The sequence below is a fragment of the Rutilus rutilus genome (genome assembly GCF_951802725.1).
Source record: "Rutilus rutilus genome assembly, chromosome: 21".
NCBI classification, from domain to species: Eukaryota; Metazoa; Chordata; class Actinopteri; order Cypriniformes; family Leuciscidae; genus Rutilus; species Rutilus rutilus.
In genome coordinates this window covers 30,172,601-30,191,793 of record NC_140226.1, presented here as the reverse complement: position 1 = coordinate 30,191,793, position 19,193 = coordinate 30,172,601, and the positions used below count along the sequence as shown (strand labels likewise).

At 38.6% G+C, this 19,193-nt stretch overlaps 1 protein-coding gene across 5 annotated transcripts in view; it reads left to right on the top strand.

Annotated features, from left to right (window-relative positions):
• ktn1 (kinectin 1) overlaps positions 1 to 19,193 on the top strand; it is a 41,212-nt gene that overhangs the window by 6,001 nt on the left and 16,018 nt on the right. For 3 of the 5 annotated variants that reach the window (XM_084393429.1, XM_084393427.1, XM_084393425.1), the window contains exons 2-22: positions 4,501 to 5,135; positions 5,689 to 5,868; positions 6,276 to 6,428; positions 7,300 to 7,430; positions 7,560 to 7,673; positions 8,219 to 8,341; positions 8,479 to 8,591; positions 9,606 to 9,750; positions 12,598 to 12,682; positions 12,765 to 12,973; positions 13,069 to 13,137; positions 13,224 to 13,261; positions 15,600 to 15,690; positions 15,786 to 15,854; positions 15,943 to 15,971; positions 16,560 to 16,650; positions 16,832 to 16,900; positions 17,015 to 17,052; positions 17,147 to 17,237; positions 17,339 to 17,451; positions 19,078 to 19,147. In XM_084393429.1, the coding sequence (XP_084249555.1) occupies positions 4,502 to 5,135; positions 5,689 to 5,868; positions 6,276 to 6,428; positions 7,300 to 7,430; positions 7,560 to 7,673; positions 8,219 to 8,341; positions 8,479 to 8,591; positions 9,606 to 9,750; positions 12,598 to 12,682; positions 12,765 to 12,973; positions 13,069 to 13,137; positions 13,224 to 13,261; positions 15,600 to 15,690; positions 15,786 to 15,854; positions 15,943 to 15,971; positions 16,560 to 16,650; positions 16,832 to 16,900; positions 17,015 to 17,052; positions 17,147 to 17,237; positions 17,339 to 17,451; positions 19,078 to 19,147 (2,655 nt within the window). In that variant the 5' untranslated portion in view covers position 4,501. The remainder of the gene's footprint in view (positions 1 to 4,500; positions 5,136 to 5,688; positions 5,869 to 6,275; positions 6,429 to 7,299; positions 7,431 to 7,559; positions 7,674 to 8,218; positions 8,342 to 8,478; positions 8,592 to 9,605; positions 9,751 to 12,597; positions 12,683 to 12,764; positions 12,974 to 13,068; positions 13,138 to 13,223; positions 13,262 to 15,599; positions 15,691 to 15,785; positions 15,855 to 15,942; positions 15,972 to 16,559; positions 16,651 to 16,831; positions 16,901 to 17,014; positions 17,053 to 17,146; positions 17,238 to 17,338; positions 17,452 to 19,077; positions 19,148 to 19,193) is intronic. The other 2 variants (XM_084393428.1, XM_084393426.1) reach the window with 1 other exon arrangement.

Sequence of the window (19,193 nt, the reverse complement as noted above, 5' to 3'; positions counted from 1 at the left end):
AGATATGATTAGTTGTGTCCCAAAGGATGCACAAAACATTATGTACTTAAGCTTTATGTACTCAACTGTGTAGTGAATGAATTTTTGTTATTTTGTCATTCAGCATCATAGTCCCCCTCAGCTAAAATACACATGAATCAAAAATAAAACATGAATGTGGAATATTTTACTATTAATAATTAATCTAATTGGTATTATGTCATTTTTTTTTAATGGTCACAACTTTAGTTTTATCTTTTTTTTTTTTTCTTTTTTTTTTTTTGCAATCTGATTGTTTACACAGAAGTTGTGTAATTGTCCAAGTATTATATTAAAGTTGTATATTAAGATACTTTGCCCGTGAGGTGAATACAGTTTTAGGGACCACATGGTCCCATCTAATGATAGACCCAATAATCAATATACCAATTAGGTCAAATGAAAATTGGTGGAAAATATTTCTCAAGCTCATTATCATTATATTTCTTATTTTATGCATCATTATGGTGATAAATCTGATAAATTTTGCAGAATACATTTTTACATTGTTTTAGATGCTGACAATAGTACAGTTTGCTGAGTGGTAGCTGAAAGTATCATCGAATTAGAAAAAATACGTAATGTGCATGAACAGGACAGTAGAATTTAGTAAATGACAAGCATTCCCAGTTCCACCCCAATTCTCTCTGTCTGCCTTGGGACTAATTGCTTGTTAAGAGTATGACATGGCCAACAAGAGACTATTTCCACGAAATAAAGATGCATCTGAACTCTTATGTGCACTATGTAACGTTGTGACATGTGACCGGAAAAATGGAGAATGTTAGACTGATGGCCTCTTTAAGCACTCCTGGGAAATTATAACAGAATGGTGCTCCTAAATGTATTCATAATGTAATCGGCTTATCCAGATTCCCGGCACAGTGGATCTCTCGGACACGCTGAACCGAACAGACTTTTGCTTTTGCTCTCAGACAGAGAGCAAAAGGCCGTTCCAGGACCTGGTGCTTCTTGTCGTTGGTTTTCCTCACTGTCCTGAAGGCAGGACTCAGTCATGCGTGTCTTCCAGCACAACAGGGCACTGTTTCTGTTTGCTTCGGATTTTGTACGAAAGCACTCAACCAAACGCCCACTTTTATGGCTTCCATCAGGAGGCTGTCTATTCCTCGTTGCCTAGTCGTAATTATACATTATTAGACGAAACATTGATTTTTTTTTTTTTTTTTTTTTTTTTTTAAGGTAATCATCTTTTTTTTTATAACACTTGATACAATGAGCAATATATTTGTTACATAATTTATTAATCTTTGTTAATGATTTATTCTTTTGGTGGATTGCATGTTCAGATATTCATACTACAAAGTACAAAATGTTCTGGGGGCCATGACATTTTTTGTGAAAATGACCAAAAACGCTGGCGGGGGCTGGAAACTTAAATAAAATAAAATAAAATAAACGCTGGTGGAGAAAGAGTGAACTTTAAGATTAATAAATGCCTTAATGTTAACAAAAGAAACCTTATTGTGAAGTGTTACCATTTTTGTCTGTCAAACTTTAGGTTTTTATACAGATATAAAATATAAAAAAAAACTAAACTTATTTTATTTCAGCTAGTTTCCAATGCAGCATTTCTCATTTTCAGTTTAGTTAACGTTTAAGTACTAAAATATCCAAAACTAAAACTTAATATAAACTATATATAGGCCTAGACATAAAAAAAAAAAAAAAATGAAATTGACAAACACAAAATTACTCAAACTTGAACTTAAATTAAAACTGAAAATATAAAATAAAAAATTATAATAGTATATCAGTGATACTAAAATAGCACTGGTCAGACTAACATGGAAGTTATTTTGGGGGGGGGGGGGGGGGGGGTATTGTTTTCTTCCCCTGGCTTTAATATCAACCAGGCGCAAGATTGACATTCAGCCTGAACAGATTTTTTTCTGCACTGAGGCCTTAAATGGCTAAGCTTGGGACAGATTAGCATTGAGGGGGGAGTCAGTGCCGTTTTCAGATCTGAGACCACTCTGCGTCAGCGTACTGGAGTGACATTTTCCCGGCTGGATATTTTTGTTGCTTGCAAAGCCCCTCTGCACTTGAGTTTAGGATGTCAATTGAGTTAGCAAGGGTGTCTTGAATGACCGTTCTGGGTTGGCATAGCTCCGCGGTGTCATCGGTTCAATAAAGAAATACTTTTCATTTTATATCTATAATATAATTATATATAATAGAGGCAGTTTTAGCTGCGTTCTTATTTAGTTCAGTGATCATATTACTCCTAAACAGTTGTCGGTTCATGCTGAGAAAAAAACGGGCGTGCGTGAGCGAGTGTCGCTTGCTAACGGGTACTTAGCTCGGTGTCAGTAAGTAAACCCAGATTGCTGCCCTCAGCACACACACTAATTGGCTCATACCGCTGTGAGAGGGTGGAGGTGGAACAGACAAGCCGGAGAAATGGAGGAGGTGTGCTTTCTGGAGTAAAAGAAAGAAGTAGATGTCAAACATAAAAGAGGAGGCGTTTCAATGAATACTGTTGGTTGGCCATATTAGAACATCTTATGCAATTTGCTGAATAAGTGTGCCATGATTTCGATTTTTTTTCTTTTTCTTAGGAAGGTGTGCTGATATTGCTTTGCCTGAGGCGTTCTGTTGTGCACTGCAACTGGTGAAACAACAAATGGCTGTGGTAGCGGCATAGTCTGATAGCAAATTGACAATACATATCTTTATCTCATGTTGTTTAAGATGATAATGAGATTGATTCAATTCAGGGGTGATCTGATGTGGTATACATGTAGTTTTGTTGTTGTGTAGAATTAGCCCCTGCTCTATATATCCATATATTTGGGTCAAAACACCTTAAAGGTCCAGTGAAATGGCTTGAAAAGTGAAAACTTGCAAAGCCACACTTTATTTTTTTAGCTTATGACATCCACAGTTGTATTAAAAATTAAGTTAATAGACCCCCCCCCCCCCCCCCCCCCCCCCCCTTTATATTTATCAAGAAACAGCAAAACAGTGATGTGTTTTAGTAATAGTGATGATATGTAGTTTGAAAAGCTTGCAATGTAGGCTTCTACATGTCACCAGTGTTACATCTTCTTTTTAGTGCTGTCCAAAATGCAAAACTGGACTTCATTCGCCCCAATAGGAAGCATATTATCAGCGTTTGAATCTGTGTATCGCCAAGAATCTGGTGTGATACGGTCATGATACAGGGGTTACAATACAATATACTGCAATACTGTAAGAGAGGTGATGTATTATGCAATATTCTTTGTATTTTAGGAAGAGTATCTAATGTTAGAACACCCATATGCATAAAATCTGAGCAAAAACTTTTATTTAATCAAAGCAGTGGGATCTGCATTTGCATTTAAATCACTAATCGCTATTTTGTTCAATCTAAGTTAAGGGAAAATAGTAAAGTGCTTGCAGGATTCTTTATACACACACACACACAGTATTAACAGCAGAAAGTGCGTAGTCCACTGCTTTTATGTTTACTATATTTACTGCTTGCTTTAAAGCATCTGCATCTATTGTGTAAAGTGCCTTTACTGGAGTGCTGAATTGCAAATACCCAAACCGCTGTGATCAGATGCTTTCTTGCTGCTGTTTTCTCACTGCTGTCATTTTTGATGTGCATTTATTTTGTTATTGAGAGGAAAGCGTGCAGTACATATTTACATATTCTATCGAAACGCCACTCTCAGCAGCGCGGATGGCTTCGGGATATTAAGCGAGCTCTTGGATTCAATGTGTTTGGATTCAGCTTCAGAGCTGTACACCAAATAATTATATCATCTTGGGTTTGCTAATGCTAACGTTAGCAATATACAGCCTTGTGCTTATCTACGTCACAGTTTACGTTCTGAGATAACACTGCCATATAGGGGTCAGGGTTAAACCAAACACAAAGCCACTGACACAAACCTTGGCAGTAAAACAAATAAATATATATCTACACAGTGTTTTTGAGAACCTATGCAGAATCACTACACTTATACGATGTGCCATTTAGCTGAAGTGCAGAATTGTCATCAAAATCTGTATCGGTGGGTGAGAGAAACTGAAAAGCATAGACATTTACAAAAGCAAGATTTAATCTTCTAAATGCGCATTTTGTCATTGTTAGCAAGCACACTTAGCTTATAGATAACCTGAATACGAACATATTTGTACTGAAAGCCACGAAACTTGAATTTTGAGTGGACTATAAAGTAGGTCCAAATAGACCAGGTGTGCAAAACTGTTACTTGAACCCTAAATAAACACACCTGATCCTGATCTACGGGTATGTGTGTTGGAGCATGTTTGGAAACTAAACACTGCAGTATTAAGGCTGTGGCCCTCAAGGAACTGAGCTTTGCATGCCTGACATAAACAATGTTGATTCTTTGTAGATTGCAGTATTCAGTTGTTTGTTTGGCCCTGTTGTCAATTGTCATGCATCCTGCTGGACTGAACATTTGTGCTCACCTTGTCTTTCTGCTCTTTATTGTGTTCTTTAAGAATGGCGCTGGACATGGCTGACTCACAGTACCTTCTCATCCTGGCACCGTCGCTGGTAATCGCTCTCATGTTCCTCTTTTTCTGGCTCTTCATGAAAGAGACTTCCTACGATGAGGTTCTGGCCCGCCAGAAAAAAGACCTTAAACTGCCTCCGGCCAAGCCCGAGGCTCGTAAGAAGAACGAGAAAAAGAAGAACAAGAAGAAGGAGACCGGCGGAAGTGGCGTGGGAGAAGGAGGTGGAGGCGGCGAGTCGGAGGAAGACCTGAGGGATTTCGATACATCTGATGCCACTAGCCCTGCCTCAAATGATGAGGATTCTGAGGTGGTACCCATGAGTCCACCTGTTGCTGCTCCGGTCCTGGCAGAACCTCCGTCCGGGATAAGAGAGAGGAAGAAGAAAGAGAAGAAGCCAAAAGCTTCTCCAACTCCTGCCCCAATGGTTGCACCCCTCTCCCGTACCACCCCAACTACTCCTCCTGCCTCAGAAGAACCGGAAGTCAATGGTTCAAAACCTGCAGTCCGTAAAGAGCAAGCCATCCCGCTGACCAAGCAGTCCAGCTCGCCTCAGGCCACGCCCCCTGTCCCAGCTGAGACTACCAGCAAAAAGAAAGCCAAGAAGCAGAAGAGTGAGTCTGGTGAGTGGACGACCTACAAATGTGAATGTGTGTCAAGCAAATGCTATGTAAGTGGTCAAGAGCAGTTTGTGATTTTTCTGTGTTACAGTAGGAATGTTAGGCTTTCACGTCTTATTGCGCTTGAACAACCTAAAATCGCACGACCGTTTAAACTGGCAAGACTTAAAAACACATGCGAATGATGTTTCATTTCACCAATTGGTCCAGTGACATTTCCGTCAACTGTCCCGAATGTATTTCACCAATAGCTGTGGACTCAATTTGGACTTAAAGTCCAACAGTACAAGTACAAGTCCATTAAAAGTTGTCCCAACTCTACATAATATAGACACTGACACCTTAAAAACATATCATCAGAGAAGCGCTAATTAAACGTCCATGATTTTTGCCAATGATTTCCAAAATGGAAAATTTTTGGCTAAATATTTTAACTTAAAAGATGTTGCATGGTAACACACTCTAGAATTATGGCAATTTCTGCATGGGCGAGCCACACAATCATTTTTGCAAGTTCTTTTCTTATGTTGAGATAACAAGCTCTCTTTTCACACAGAAGAGCATCCACCTGAGGTCAAGCTCGATCTGTCTCCTCGTGTGGTGAAGGAGGAGCCTGTGATCATGGAGGTAAAGGTTCAGGACGGAGCCGCCCCTCTTTCTACAGCAGCGCCACCTAATGCCTCCAGCGGCAGTGGCCGTCGAAAGAAGAAGCAGAAGGTGGAACCTGTTGTCACAGGTAGGAATACACCAAAATAAGACCAACTAGAGAGGATAAAATTCGCAGTTGAGTCGACAGTGAGAAAAGACTTCTTTGAAAAACACAAAATCATACTGACACCAGAGTAAACTTACTAGCCAATGGCGATTCTGTTACCTTTGTGTGTGTAGAGGGTTTGTCAAGCTCCAAAACGGTAAAAAAGCACCATGAAAGGGGGGTTATAAGCTTTCGTAAATCATTCGTGCATATTTAAACTGCATATTTAAAAAGACTTTAGACTTTTATTTTTGCTTTAAAGTGTTCGTCCCCGTTCACTGATACTGTATGGAAAAGAGCCGCATGAACATTCTTTTAAACTTCTCCATAGAAGTTTAGCTTTGCAAAACTTATTCCTTAAGTAACTCCTGTGGTCATATTTGTTTCAGTGGACGAGGCACATGTCCAGTCCTCTGCCCCAGTCGCTCAGACTGACTCCGCTGCCCCGACAAACCACCAGAGCAACCAAAACAACGAGACACCGCCTCCTGCTCCCGCGCCCACCAAACATGGCAAGAAACAGAAGAGTGAAACCAACAAAGGTACTTGGCATCTTGTACTGCATGTTTTACAGTGGCACACATAAATGTATATGCGTATAATATGTGGGGATTATAGTCAGATCTTAATTATTTAAATCAATTTTATGGATACTTCACCGATTAGCATTAAGCTTTGTATCAGTAGAAACCCGGTAGTATTTTCGAATGGCCGTGCTTCCCTCCCTCATGTCCCCCTGAGACGAGAGATTTCTGTATTGTGTGTCTGGGAAAAAACCTCAGATGACTCAAAAATCGTCATTGAGCATCATCTGAGGCTTTTTTGTCCAGAGGCGAGAGACTACAGCCAGTAGGAGGAGCTCGTTCCGCATGTGTTCAACCCGCCCATAGGGGGATCTCACGACAAAACTCTGTCTTTTCAGTTTCGAGTCAGCTAGTAGCCTAGTTGTATAATTTCTTCCGATACTGCCCTCTGTAACCGGTAGGCGTGGCTTGGGAGTGGCCTCGTAGGGCAGCGAAGCAAGTGCATTCTGGGAGTTGTTGTCTTTCATCCACATGAGCCAAAAATACATTTTCTGGCTTTTCTCAGTCTAGAAGGCACCAACTTCTAAAATAATTTCGCATTTCTATTACATAAATGACCCAAATTCATCTTTCCAGCGGTGAAATATCCATTTAAGAATATTCATAATCAGCATTTCGCCCACATTCTCCACCATCTTGGAATATTTGTTCCACTGAGCCTCGTACAAAGCATAATGGAACGGCCTTCTCCACGAAAGATGCATGCAATCTTCTTGACTTAGAATTTGTCCTGAAGGCGCATAAAATGTGCCTACGGAGGGTTTTAAAATGAATTTCCTGAAGACCTGCAGTGTGAACAGGTGGCTGATACGTGTCTGTTTTTGTGCAGAGAACTCTGAGGTGAAGCTGAAGGAGTTGCTGGCCAGTCTGAGTGGACTGGTGCTGTCAGATACTGATGTGGTCAGTCTCGTCTCGCTGCTCAGAGACAAGAGTCCCAATGCTTTGGACAACTGGTACAAGGTTAGAGGATGAGGTTCACTTTTATTTTTTGTTTAGTGCTTTTTGCCGTCATGCCGTAATGAAATATGTTCAGGAGTGGAAGTCTGAGTAGTCAAATTTCTGATGATTCTTCTGGTTTTGTTTTCTTAGTCTGCAGCTAAGTTTGAGCCTTCGGCCCAGCAGCTCGCAGAGAAAGATCGTCTTCTGAGCACGCTACAGGAGGAGGCGTCCATTGCCAAGGGCAAAGTCAAACAGTTAAGCCAGGTTAGTCATTTATGTCTCTTTTGTTTCCTGATGTGAGTACCAGGCTTCCTGGTTTGGATATATGTGGCACTTTCCATGAACAGGGTTCAAATTAATGTCCCACTTAAAATAAAAAATTAGTTCTTCAGATATATCAAGGAAAGAATCTCATTACTCTATTATTAGAACATTGATTTACATTGATTGATTGGTTATTATTTGATTACATTTTTATTTTGGAAAGTTTATTACTAGAAAATAACCACATCACACAAATCAGGGTTGTAAACTCTGTTCAGCCAAAGTTTGGTTTTGCAGAAATTGCAAACCTCATACAAAATTAACCTGCTCAAATAATATTAAAGTTAAATTTCTAAGAAATAAGGTTCTAAATAACAGCAATTATAACCTATTGTAATAATAATAAAGACTAATTATCATTTTCTGACTTTTCTGACTTTTGCATAGTGCCACATAATTGCGCTGTAAGCGCGCCATAAATATAACTGTGTCAGCTTTGCTTGGTTTTGATGAGCATGGTAGTAATTTATTGAATGGGACTTCAGGAACTGCAGACTGAGAAGCAGAAGACAGGCCGTGTGGAGTCTGTGCTGCATGAACATCGTGTTGCCAGAGATAAAGACATCATGCAGGCTAAAGCTCAGAGCTACCAGGAGATGCAGATTAAGGTAATCAATCTCGTTGCGTTGGCTGATAAGACTGTCATTCAGAGGGCCATGCGTGTCATGAAGGAGCAGGATGAGGCGTGCTTGATGTTGTACGCTTAGTGAGAACATCCAATGACAAGTGAACTTTCTCTCTGCAGTTCCAACAGGTCAGAGAACAGCTGGAGAGTCAGATCGCTCGGCTGCAGCAGGAGAACGGCATCCTGAGAGATGCTGTGGAGAGATGCTCCACCTCCAACCAGATGGAGAGCAAGTGAGTTTTTTTTTTTTTTTTTGCCATTTTCTGGCTTTTCTGCTGAAATGTGCTGCACAAACTGTTAAAGGGTTAATTAACCCAAAATTAAAACTGTCATCAATTACTCACCCTCATGTCGTTCCAAACCCGTAAGACTTTCTTTCATCTTCGGAACACAAATTAAGATCTTTTTGATGAAATCTGAGAGATTTCTTGACGCTTCAAAAAGTTCATAAAGTGACAGTAAAACTAATCCATATGAATTGAGCGGTTTAGTCCAAATTTTCTGAGGACACTCGATCACTTTATATGATGAACAGATTTAATTTAGGCTTTTATTCACACACAAAAATGTATCAACTCACACATCAGTTGTGGTAAACGGAAGCTCAAGCATGTTCGCTTGACACGCGAGAACCAATGAGGGTTCATTCTCGTGTTACACAGCACGTTTGAGCTTCAGCAAGAACCAATGAGGTTTGTTCTCATGCATCAAGCAAGTTTCTGTTGAGCTTCTGTTTAAGTTTTGCTGATAAGTGTTTATATGTGAATAAAAGCCTAAATTAAATCTGTTCATATAAAATGAGTCTCTTTAGAAAAATTGGAATAAAACGCTCCATTCAAATGGATTACTTTACTTTATGAACTTTTTGAAGCATCAAAATGGTCGGTTTTTTTTTTTGTGTCAATAACTTTTTTTGTAGTGCACTTTGTAGAGCTTTTACATTCAAAAACAGCCATGTCGCGCACAGCATGTAAGGTAATATTTGGGCAATTTCAGCTCAGACTGAAATAATCAGGGACCTTGTTAAAAATAAACTTTTTAAAGTTACATTATGTTCTCATAGAACATCAAGCTATTTTCTCTCAAAAAACGAAAGAAAATGTAATTCCTCCTAATATGGCCACTTTAGAGCGCTCATACGGTATGTCGACACTTGGAGTTTTCAAGCATTGAAATTGGTGGAAAAACTGGGAAATTTCCACAATTTTTGCTAACTTAAATGGTTTCCATTTAATGTGTGTTTTCAGGCAGTCATCAGAGCTGAATAAACTGCGTTCAGAATACAACGGCCTGATGAAAGAGCTAGCGGAGACCAAAAACAAGCTGCAGCAGGAAGAGTTGCAGCGGAAGGGTCTAGAAGTCAACTACAAGCAGAATGTGTCTCAGCTGGAGGTGCCGATCACATCACACCCACAAAGCCATTGCACAATACACATCTTTGAACTGAATCCCACTATTATTAGAACACCAAACAAGGCATTCACAAAATCAGTTAGCCCTGTTTTATGATGTGTGAAGTACAATATAAAGCTAATTACATTGTACTATTTAGAAGTGTGACTTAAAACATTCATGATCAGATATGCTAATTGGCCTGAGTTTTGGAAATTAATACGAAGCCAATGTAGCTTGCCAAGCTACTGATGATTTAAAGATGCTGTCAGAACTGCACAAAGAAATGAATAGTACCTTTTCATATATTTGTTAAAAAAAGAAAAAAATGATTTGAATATTTATCAGATTTTGAAATAAAATAAAACAGTGTTTTATTCTGACAACAGTGTGAAATTTAAATGTATTGAAATTTAAATGTATTAAATTCAGTCGACTTAATTCCCTTCAGTCAAGTCGACTTAATTCAGTTCAGTCAAGTCGACGTAATTCAGTAGTCGACGTAATTCAGTAGTCGACGTAATTCAGTAGTCGACGTAATTCGGTTCAGTCAAGTCGACGTAATTCAGTAGTCGACGTAATTCAGTAGTCGACGTAATTCAGTAGTCGACGTAATTCAGTAGTCGACGTAATTCGGTTCAGTCAAGTCGACGTAATTCGGTTCAGTCAAGTCGACGTAATTCGGTTCAGTCAAGTCGACGTAGTTCAGTTCAGTCAAGTTGACGTAATTCAGTTTAGTCAAGTTGACTTGACTTAATTGAATAAATTTCACACAATTAAATATCAAATATCAACTAAATGAACCATTGAAAATAAATTATTGTGATTTTTAAACAGCTATGTTAACCAACTTTTTGTTTATTTTGCCACGACAGAAAAACTGTGACAATAACAGTTAAATAAGCCTGAACAAATGACAATTGGCAGATCTGATTTATTATTTGTTTAAATACTTACTCATTTAAGTACCTTTTTTTTTTTTTTACGTGTTGATGAAATGAATTGATTTGGTCAAACAAGCCACCCTTGGATTTTCCTGTACTAAAGACAGAGAGAGGAAGGGTGTGTTTGATTATTGCCTCTGTTCACTTTATGGCTTGTGATTTGAATTTACTTTTTCAAACATTAATTTTAATTTTCCATACACTGCTACTTGTTGTCAAAATTAGCTTGTTACAGAAAAAGCTACTCTTGAAAACAGCTGCGCTTCTGTTTAACATCTGAAAAATGTAGCATCTGTTTAAGTGTCCCCTACATTCAGTTAGCTAATCCCCAACAAATGTACAGTGAGGAAAATAAGTATTTGAACACCCTGCTATTTTGCAAGTTCTCCCACTTGGAAATCATGGAGGGGTCTGAAATTGTCATCGTAGGTGCATGTCCACTGTGAGAGACATAATCTAAAAAATAAGTATTTGAACACCTGTCTATCAGCTAGAATTCTGACCCTCAAAGACCTGTTAGTCTGCCTTTAAAATGTCCACCTCCACTCCATTTATTATCCTAAATTAGATGCACCTGTTTGAGGTCGTTAGCTGCATAAAGACACCTGTCCACCCCATACAATCAGTAAGAATCCAACTACTAACATGGCCAAGAGCAAAGAGCTGTCCAAAGACACTAGAGACAAAATTGTACACCTCCACAAGGCTGGAAAGGGCTACGGGGAAATTGCCAAGCAGCTTGGTGAAAAAAGGTCCACTGTTGGAGCAATCATTAGAAAATGGAAGAAGCTAAACATGACTGTCAATCTCCCTCGGACTGGGGCTCCATGCAAGATCTCACCTCGCGGGGTCTCAATGATCCTAAGAAAGGTGAGAAATCAGCCCAGAACTACACGGGAGGAGCTGGTCAATGACCTGAAAAGAGCTGGGACCACCGTTTCCAAGGTTACTGTTGGTAATACACTAAGACATCATGGTTTGAAATCATGCATGGCACGAAAGGTTCCCCTGCTTAAACCAGCACATGTCAAGGCCCGTCTTAAGTTTGCCAATGACCATTTGGATGATCCAGAGGAGTCATGGGAGAAAGTCATGTGGTCAGATGAGACCAAAATAGAACTTTTTGGTCATAATTCCACTAAACATGTTTGGAGGAAGAAGAATGATGAGTACCATCCCAAGAACACCATCCCTACTGTGAAGCATGGGGGTGGTAGCATCATGCTTTGGGGGTGTTTTTCTGCACATGGGACAGGGCGACTGCACTGTATTAAGGAGAGGATGACCGGGGCCATGTATTGCGAGATTTTGGGGAACAACCTCCTTCCCTCAGTTAGAGCATTGAAGATGGGTCGAGGCTGGGTCTTCCAACATGACAATGACCCGAAGCACACAGCCAGGATAACCAAGGAGTGGCTCTGTAAGAAGTATATCAAGGTTCTGGCGTGGCCTAGCCAGTCTCCAGACCTAAACCCAATAGAGAATCTTTGGAGGGAGCTCAAACTCCGTGTTTCTCAGCGACAGCCCAGAAACCTGACTGATCTAGAGAAGATCTGTGTGGAGGAGTGGGCCAAAATCCCTCCTGCAGTGTGTGCAAACCTGGTGAAAAACTACAGGAAACGTTTGACCTCTGTAATTGCAAACAAAGGCTACTGTACCAAATATTAACATTGATTTTCTCAGGTGTTCAAATACTTATTTGCAGCTGTATCATACAAATAAATAGTTAAAAAATCATACATTGTGATTTCTGGATTTTTTTTTTTTAGATTATGTCTCTCACAGTGGACATGCACCTACGATGACAATTTCAGACCCCTCCATGATTTCTAAGTGGGAGAACTTGCAAAATAGCAGGGTGTTCAAATACTTATTTTCCTCACTGTATATATTTTTTTTGCAGGATGCGAAACGTAGTTGGGAAGATCTGCAGAACTATTTACACAACGTGAGTGCAGAGAGAGAAAAGCTCCAGGTCGCTAAACAAGGTAGAAATACACGTGCACCACCTTAAAGACATCGAATGATCAGCACTGGCCACTCAACACGTTTCTCCTGTGTCCGTCTCAGAGCTGCAGAATAAGCTGATGGCTGTGGAGAGTGAGATGACCACGAAAAGCAAGGAGATCCAGAGTCTCCACAGCAGCCTGAAAGACTCCATCTTCTTCAAGGAGCAAGAGCAGCAGAAGGTCATGCAGCTGGAGCAGAAGGTCAGGCAACTGCTGGAGGCAGCGAAGCACACCATGCAACCTGACGACCAACTACAGGAACAAGTCCAGGTACTTCTTACAAGTCACTGTACACCTCAAACTCAACAGAAGCATGTCTGCATGTTATATCGCTGCTGATCAACACTTAATATTGTCGTTTGCAGGATCTTCTTAATGAAAACAAAACGCTGAAAGTTCAGATTGATAATCTTCAGACTCAGCTCAGTGCTCAGGTATGTGTGTGTGTGTGTGGACTAGTGGATGAGGGGGAATCTGTCTCTGCTTGTTGATGTTTGAGTCGTTTCGTTTTTTCTTTTAGGCTACGACAGCATCACATTTCGATGAGCTTCAAAAACTGTAAGTGATCGCCTCAAAGCTTACTTGTTTTTTAGTTTCGCATAACTAGGCCTGTTTCACACTGCATATGTAAGCGGTTCATATATATTTTGCCACCCATTTTTAACAAGCTAGGTGACAGTATTCACACTGGCGGTGCATAGCAGAAACATGGCTGCAGAAAATATTGAAAATATTGTATTACTGTTTGTAATCAGTATCAAGTTTGTAATCATTCTCAGTGGCCAAACATGTGCAGCCATTACATAATTTAATTTATAGCCATTATGAAATGAAATATTAATATTGTAACCTAGAGATCTGACTGCAGAATGTGTGTAATATGTAGCGGTCTAACTTGTTACACTAGTTTAATGTTTAGCTTAATGTTCTTGATCAGATGCTGTGAAACCCTGTGATAATTGGTTTTCAGTTGCAGAGTTGTGAAAGCTCTTTGAAACTAGCTTAGCTTGACAAGCTACTCATGAAGGTAAAATTTAACACTACCATTCAAAGTTTGCCTCACAAACATGAGACATGTATCTATAGAAAGCTTGAAATGTCTACTTTTAAAGCAAATACTCTCTAATTATGCAATCCATATGAAAGGTGCATTCCTCTCTAAAGGTGCGTCCACTGCAGAGATCACGAGTCGGCATCAGCAACTTCATCTTTGCAGCTGACACTGATTCAGAAAACACTAGATTATTAAAAAAGAATTTAATTTCCCCTTGCTATTTTTTTTCAACACATTCATAATCATTACTTTTGTTGGTGCTTTGTGGCAAGCTTTATGCGTGCGCTTGATAGTGGGATAGGCTATAGGCCTACATTACATCTTTATACATTAATGCTTTATTATCGTTTAGTATTTAGTGATTCAATTAGTATAAATGTGCGATTAGTCGACTAATTGCTTAAATGAACAATTACTAGTCGACTAGAAAAATCTTTAGTCGGGCGGCAGCCCTAAAATATTGTGAAATGTTTTTTTTATATATATATATTTTAAAATTGTAATTTATTCCTGTCATCAAAGCTGACTTTTCAGCATCATTACTCCAGTCTTCAGTGTCACATGATCCTTCAGAAATCATTCTAATATGATGATTTGCTGCTCAAGAAACATGTCTTCTTATCAATTTTGAAAACAGTTGTGCTGCTTAATATTTTTGTGGAAACCGTGATACATTTTTATTTCAGGATTCTTTGATGTATAGAAAAAAAAAAAAAAAAACAGCATTTATTTGAAATAGGTTTTGTGCTAAAGTCTTCCTCACTGTCACGTTTGATCAATTCGGTGCATCCTATCGGAATGAAATTAATTATATATATATATATATATATATATATATATATATATATATTTATTTATTTATTTATTTATATTAAAAAACTGCAAATAAAAGTAAAACGCACTGTAATAAGTAATATTTAAAGGGTTAGTTCACCCAAAAATGAGATTCTGTCAGTAATTACTCACCCTCATGTTGTTCCAACCCCGTAAGACCTTAGTTCATCTTCGGAACACAAATTAAGATATTTTTTTATTAAATCTGAGAGCTGATCACTCCTCCATAGGCTTCTAAGGGAATGAAACTCGAGTCTTTTCACATAGTGTTTTAGCGCGTCTGTGTTGTACGTCACACGCATCACACACATGACAAGCGTCGGCCAATAGTGAGCCTACGTGGTGACGTGCAACACAGACGCGCTGCGCTAAAACACTACGTGAAAAGACTCGAGGCCCAGAGAGAAGGAAATGAATAGTGGAATAAAGTCGTTATTTTTGTTTGTTTTTGCGCACAAAAAGTATTCTCGTCGCTTGATATACTTAAGATTGAGCCACTGTAGTCACTTGGACTATATTAACGATCTCTTTAATAACTTTTCTGGGCCAGCAAGTTTCATTCCCTTAGAAGCCTATGGAGGAGTGAGCCAGCGCTCAGATTTAATCAAAAATATCTTAATTTGTGTTCCGAAGATGAACGAAGGTCTTACGGGGTTGGAACAACATGAGGGTGAGTAATTACTGACAGAATTTTCATTTTTGGGTGAACTAACCCTTTAACCAAAGAATTGAACCAAAGACTTCACTTTGAGAAGTCACTGAGTGAAAGCATGATTACGCCTGCAGTGTGACACAGGCCTGATGCTGCTGCCGCATTAAAACCACAGCTTATGAAGACCGTACAGTATTTGATGTTTATTACACAGCTATGTGGAGTGGGATTTAGACCAATTAGACCTGCTTTCTGCCAAAAGTCCTAACATGGACCGCTTTATCACACCACACAGTTTAAGGTGGTCAGCTGTCTTAAACCTCATTATACATTATTCTCCATGTGTCTCTCATTAGGCTGGCTGAAAAAGAGCTGCAGAGAAAGAGCCTAGAAGATTCTCTCAATGCTGAGAGGAGCAGCGGCGCCAGCAGGGAGACCAACATGCAGGCAAGTGTCTCCACCATTGTTTTAGCTCACACCGGTTTAACTGAAGTTCGATCTCCGCTGTGTAATAAACCTGTGTCTCTCTCTGCTCTCTGCAGGCCATGCACAATGAGAATCTGACACTGAAGGCTGAGCTCCAGAATCTGCAGGCACAGATTTCTGAGCAGGTTGGACTTCAGTTGCTTTTCTTTCCACGAATCCACTTATACATGTGAACTTTAACGCACACCACTGTCGTGTCTTCTCTTTCCCCAGGTTGTAACTGTGGATCAGCTTCAGCAGGGGTGAGTGCATTGATAAGCAGATGGTTAGAAATATTAACATTATATAGTGCACACTAGTGCTGTACTGATAATACAGTTCTGGCCAATACCGGTAGCCCAGTTATTTTCATGTTATAGCCAATATTAAAAATCAATATCAGTAATTGATTTTTAGTAAACAATAGTTTTATAAATTACCCATGGTCTATGGCCATCTGTATCAATAATATTGAAATATTTGTTCTATGTTATTATCTTTATGATTACTTTGTGTTATTACAAGTGTATCTAAACTAAAATACATAACGTAGAATGCAATATGAAAATTAGCATATGAAAATCCACGTCATGGAATTTTTTTTCTTTTTTATAGACAAACTTGTGAAATGAAATGGAGATTCATAATGAAAGATCTGAAATAAGTTTATTTTGCATTTCTAAGTAACATTAGTAAAGTTTGCAATCAATTTTATTCACGAACACACATCTTTGTGTGGAGATTGGACAAAAAATGTAGTTCTTCCTGCCAGTAATCTTTGAGTATATAAGCGGTGACGCATTGTTTATTAAAGATTATTAATAAATGTTTGTCATATTATGTGTCCTTAGCCTTCAGCACCGTGATGAGAAGGTTAGAACGGTGGAGACTTTACTGGAGTCCAGTCTCATTCAAGTGGCCAATAAGGAAGAGGAACTAATGGTGAACAAGACAAGAAAATTGTTTATATTTACATTAGTTTATTTTATATATACATATATACATTGTTTGTTTGAAAACTAGCTAAAGCACCGTAAATTCTTATTTAACTGCAGTTAAATTATCAATTTAAATTTGTTGTATTGAATGTACCTTTTAATGTTTTTTGTTTTGTTTTTTACAGGCGGTCATAAATGAGTATGAAGCTTTGAAACAGCAACTGGAGGCAGTACAGAAACAGTCCACAGAACAGGTAGCGAGCCACACAAAGACATTATATGTGGAGGAGAGAGTCGTACTGTGTTAAATTGCCTGCCAAAGCTGCCCACTCACATTCTTCCTGTTTCGTACCCTCACATTTTTCCAGACATTGTCAGAAAAGGCTCTAGAAGAGCTACAGCAAAAGTAAGTTACGTAGTCACGACTAGAGATTATTGAGGGATTATCATCACTCAACTATTACTTGAGTGATAAAATGTCAACTTTCTGTTTCTATCAGGATTCATGAGAAGGATGAAAAAATTTGTTCAGTTGAGGGAAGTTTGCAGTCAGCAATGGACAAAGAATCAGAGAGAAAGAAGGCAATAGAAGTAAGTCTGTGCATGTTCTGTTCATCTAGATGCTTCATTGCTGCAGTCTCTGCTCATCCATTTGAATGATGGATAAAAGACTGATGCAAATTTGTCCACAGGATCTACAACAGCAGGTCGAGACTCTAAACACTGAACTTGCTCAGCTGAAGAGCAGAGAAACTCAGGAGTCAAACTCAGACTTGAGTGCCAAACTTCAGGAGCTTCATGCTCAGTATGTATCTCTCCTCTCATGTGCCTTTTTAATTGTCAGTCAATTCCAGATTGTAACATCAAATGGCATCTTTTTTAAAAGTACTTGTTGTACCTTTAAAAGTACCTTGTTGATTATATGGATAGTTCAGCCATGAAACACTATTTGCGTTCTGATTGGTTGTTTCAGTGTAACGATCAGTCAATTAAATTTCCATATTAATTACCACTTCCCTTTATAACCACAACACATCAAAACAAATTCAATAACTGGGCGGGCTATGCAAATTCTTATTCTAGCTGCCCTCCTCCTCCCCAGCACCACCTGCCTAGATCTGCTATTAGGGATCTAGCAGCAGCAGCAGCAGCATGTTTCCATTCATTTTATGCTCTGAGCATTTAGTGTACTTGTTCTGCATCAGCATAGCAGATCTAGTCCACCAAAACCAAGCCTCTATACATTCCATTTACATTAATAAAATGTGTTATAAACTATCCCGAGAGTTGTCATGACTGAACTATAGTTTGTGTCATGGGTTTCATGTTTGCTTTAAATGATTTACTAGGTCCTGCCCTAAAGTCAAATTGAGGGAAAAACTATTTTGATATCAAAAAAGAAAGGTAGAGATTAGGTTTGGCCAATAAAATCTCAAAATTGTATTGCGATAAATTTTTTCATACATACATACATACAGTACATCCATACATACATGCATACATGCATGCATACATACATACATGCATGCATACATACATACATACATACATACATACATACATGTATGCATGCATACACGTATATATGTGTATGTGTACATACATACGGTACATGCATACATACATACATGCATACATGCATGCATACATACATACACGTATATATGTGTATGTGTACATACATACGGTACATGCATACATGCATGCATACATACACGTATATATGTGTATGTGTACATACGGTACATGCATACATGCATGCATACATACATACATGCATACATACACGTATATATGTGTATGTGTACATGCATGCATGCATGCATGCATACATACATACATACACAAGTTTTATAAATGTATTTCATTAGACACCATTTTAGTGATTACATTTGTATTAAAACAGAATCAAGAAAAAATCAAACGTAAAGCAGTTTCTGAAAAAATGTAGTAGATTTCATGGGGCCCTATATTAAAAGGTAGCTTATTCTGTTGCGTTTGCTTATAAACAAACAATTTTGCATTCATTCTCAAGGTTTAAGAAACATGTAGAATGTATTATCTTCCTTATCAATGGTTTGAAATGAATACCATGATGCATTTCGATATCAAATGATGTAGAACAAAAATGATGGTAATATTTTTGGCCATATTGCCAATGCCTAGTAGAGACTTCCAAAAGTTATCAAGTTCAGTTCCATTAGTCGTTTCCTAAAACGGAAAATACGATCAAAACACTTTAAAGGATATTTGAGAATATAAATTTGACAAAACTTCGTGCTGAAATTGTGATGCCAATAATAGCTTTTATCTGAAACATATTTTCTTCTTTTTGAGCGTCCCAGAAAAAAATCGGTGTTGAATTATTTAGTATATATTGTAATCACTGGATGTAACCCTGACAGATCAACAATGCATATGTATATCATAGGTTGACGGCCAAGGATCAGGATGTTGAGAGACTGCAGAGAGAACTGGAGAAGGAAGTGCAACAGCAACAGGTGAGATTGTTGAGAAATTCATGACAGATGCCACAGAAACAACTAT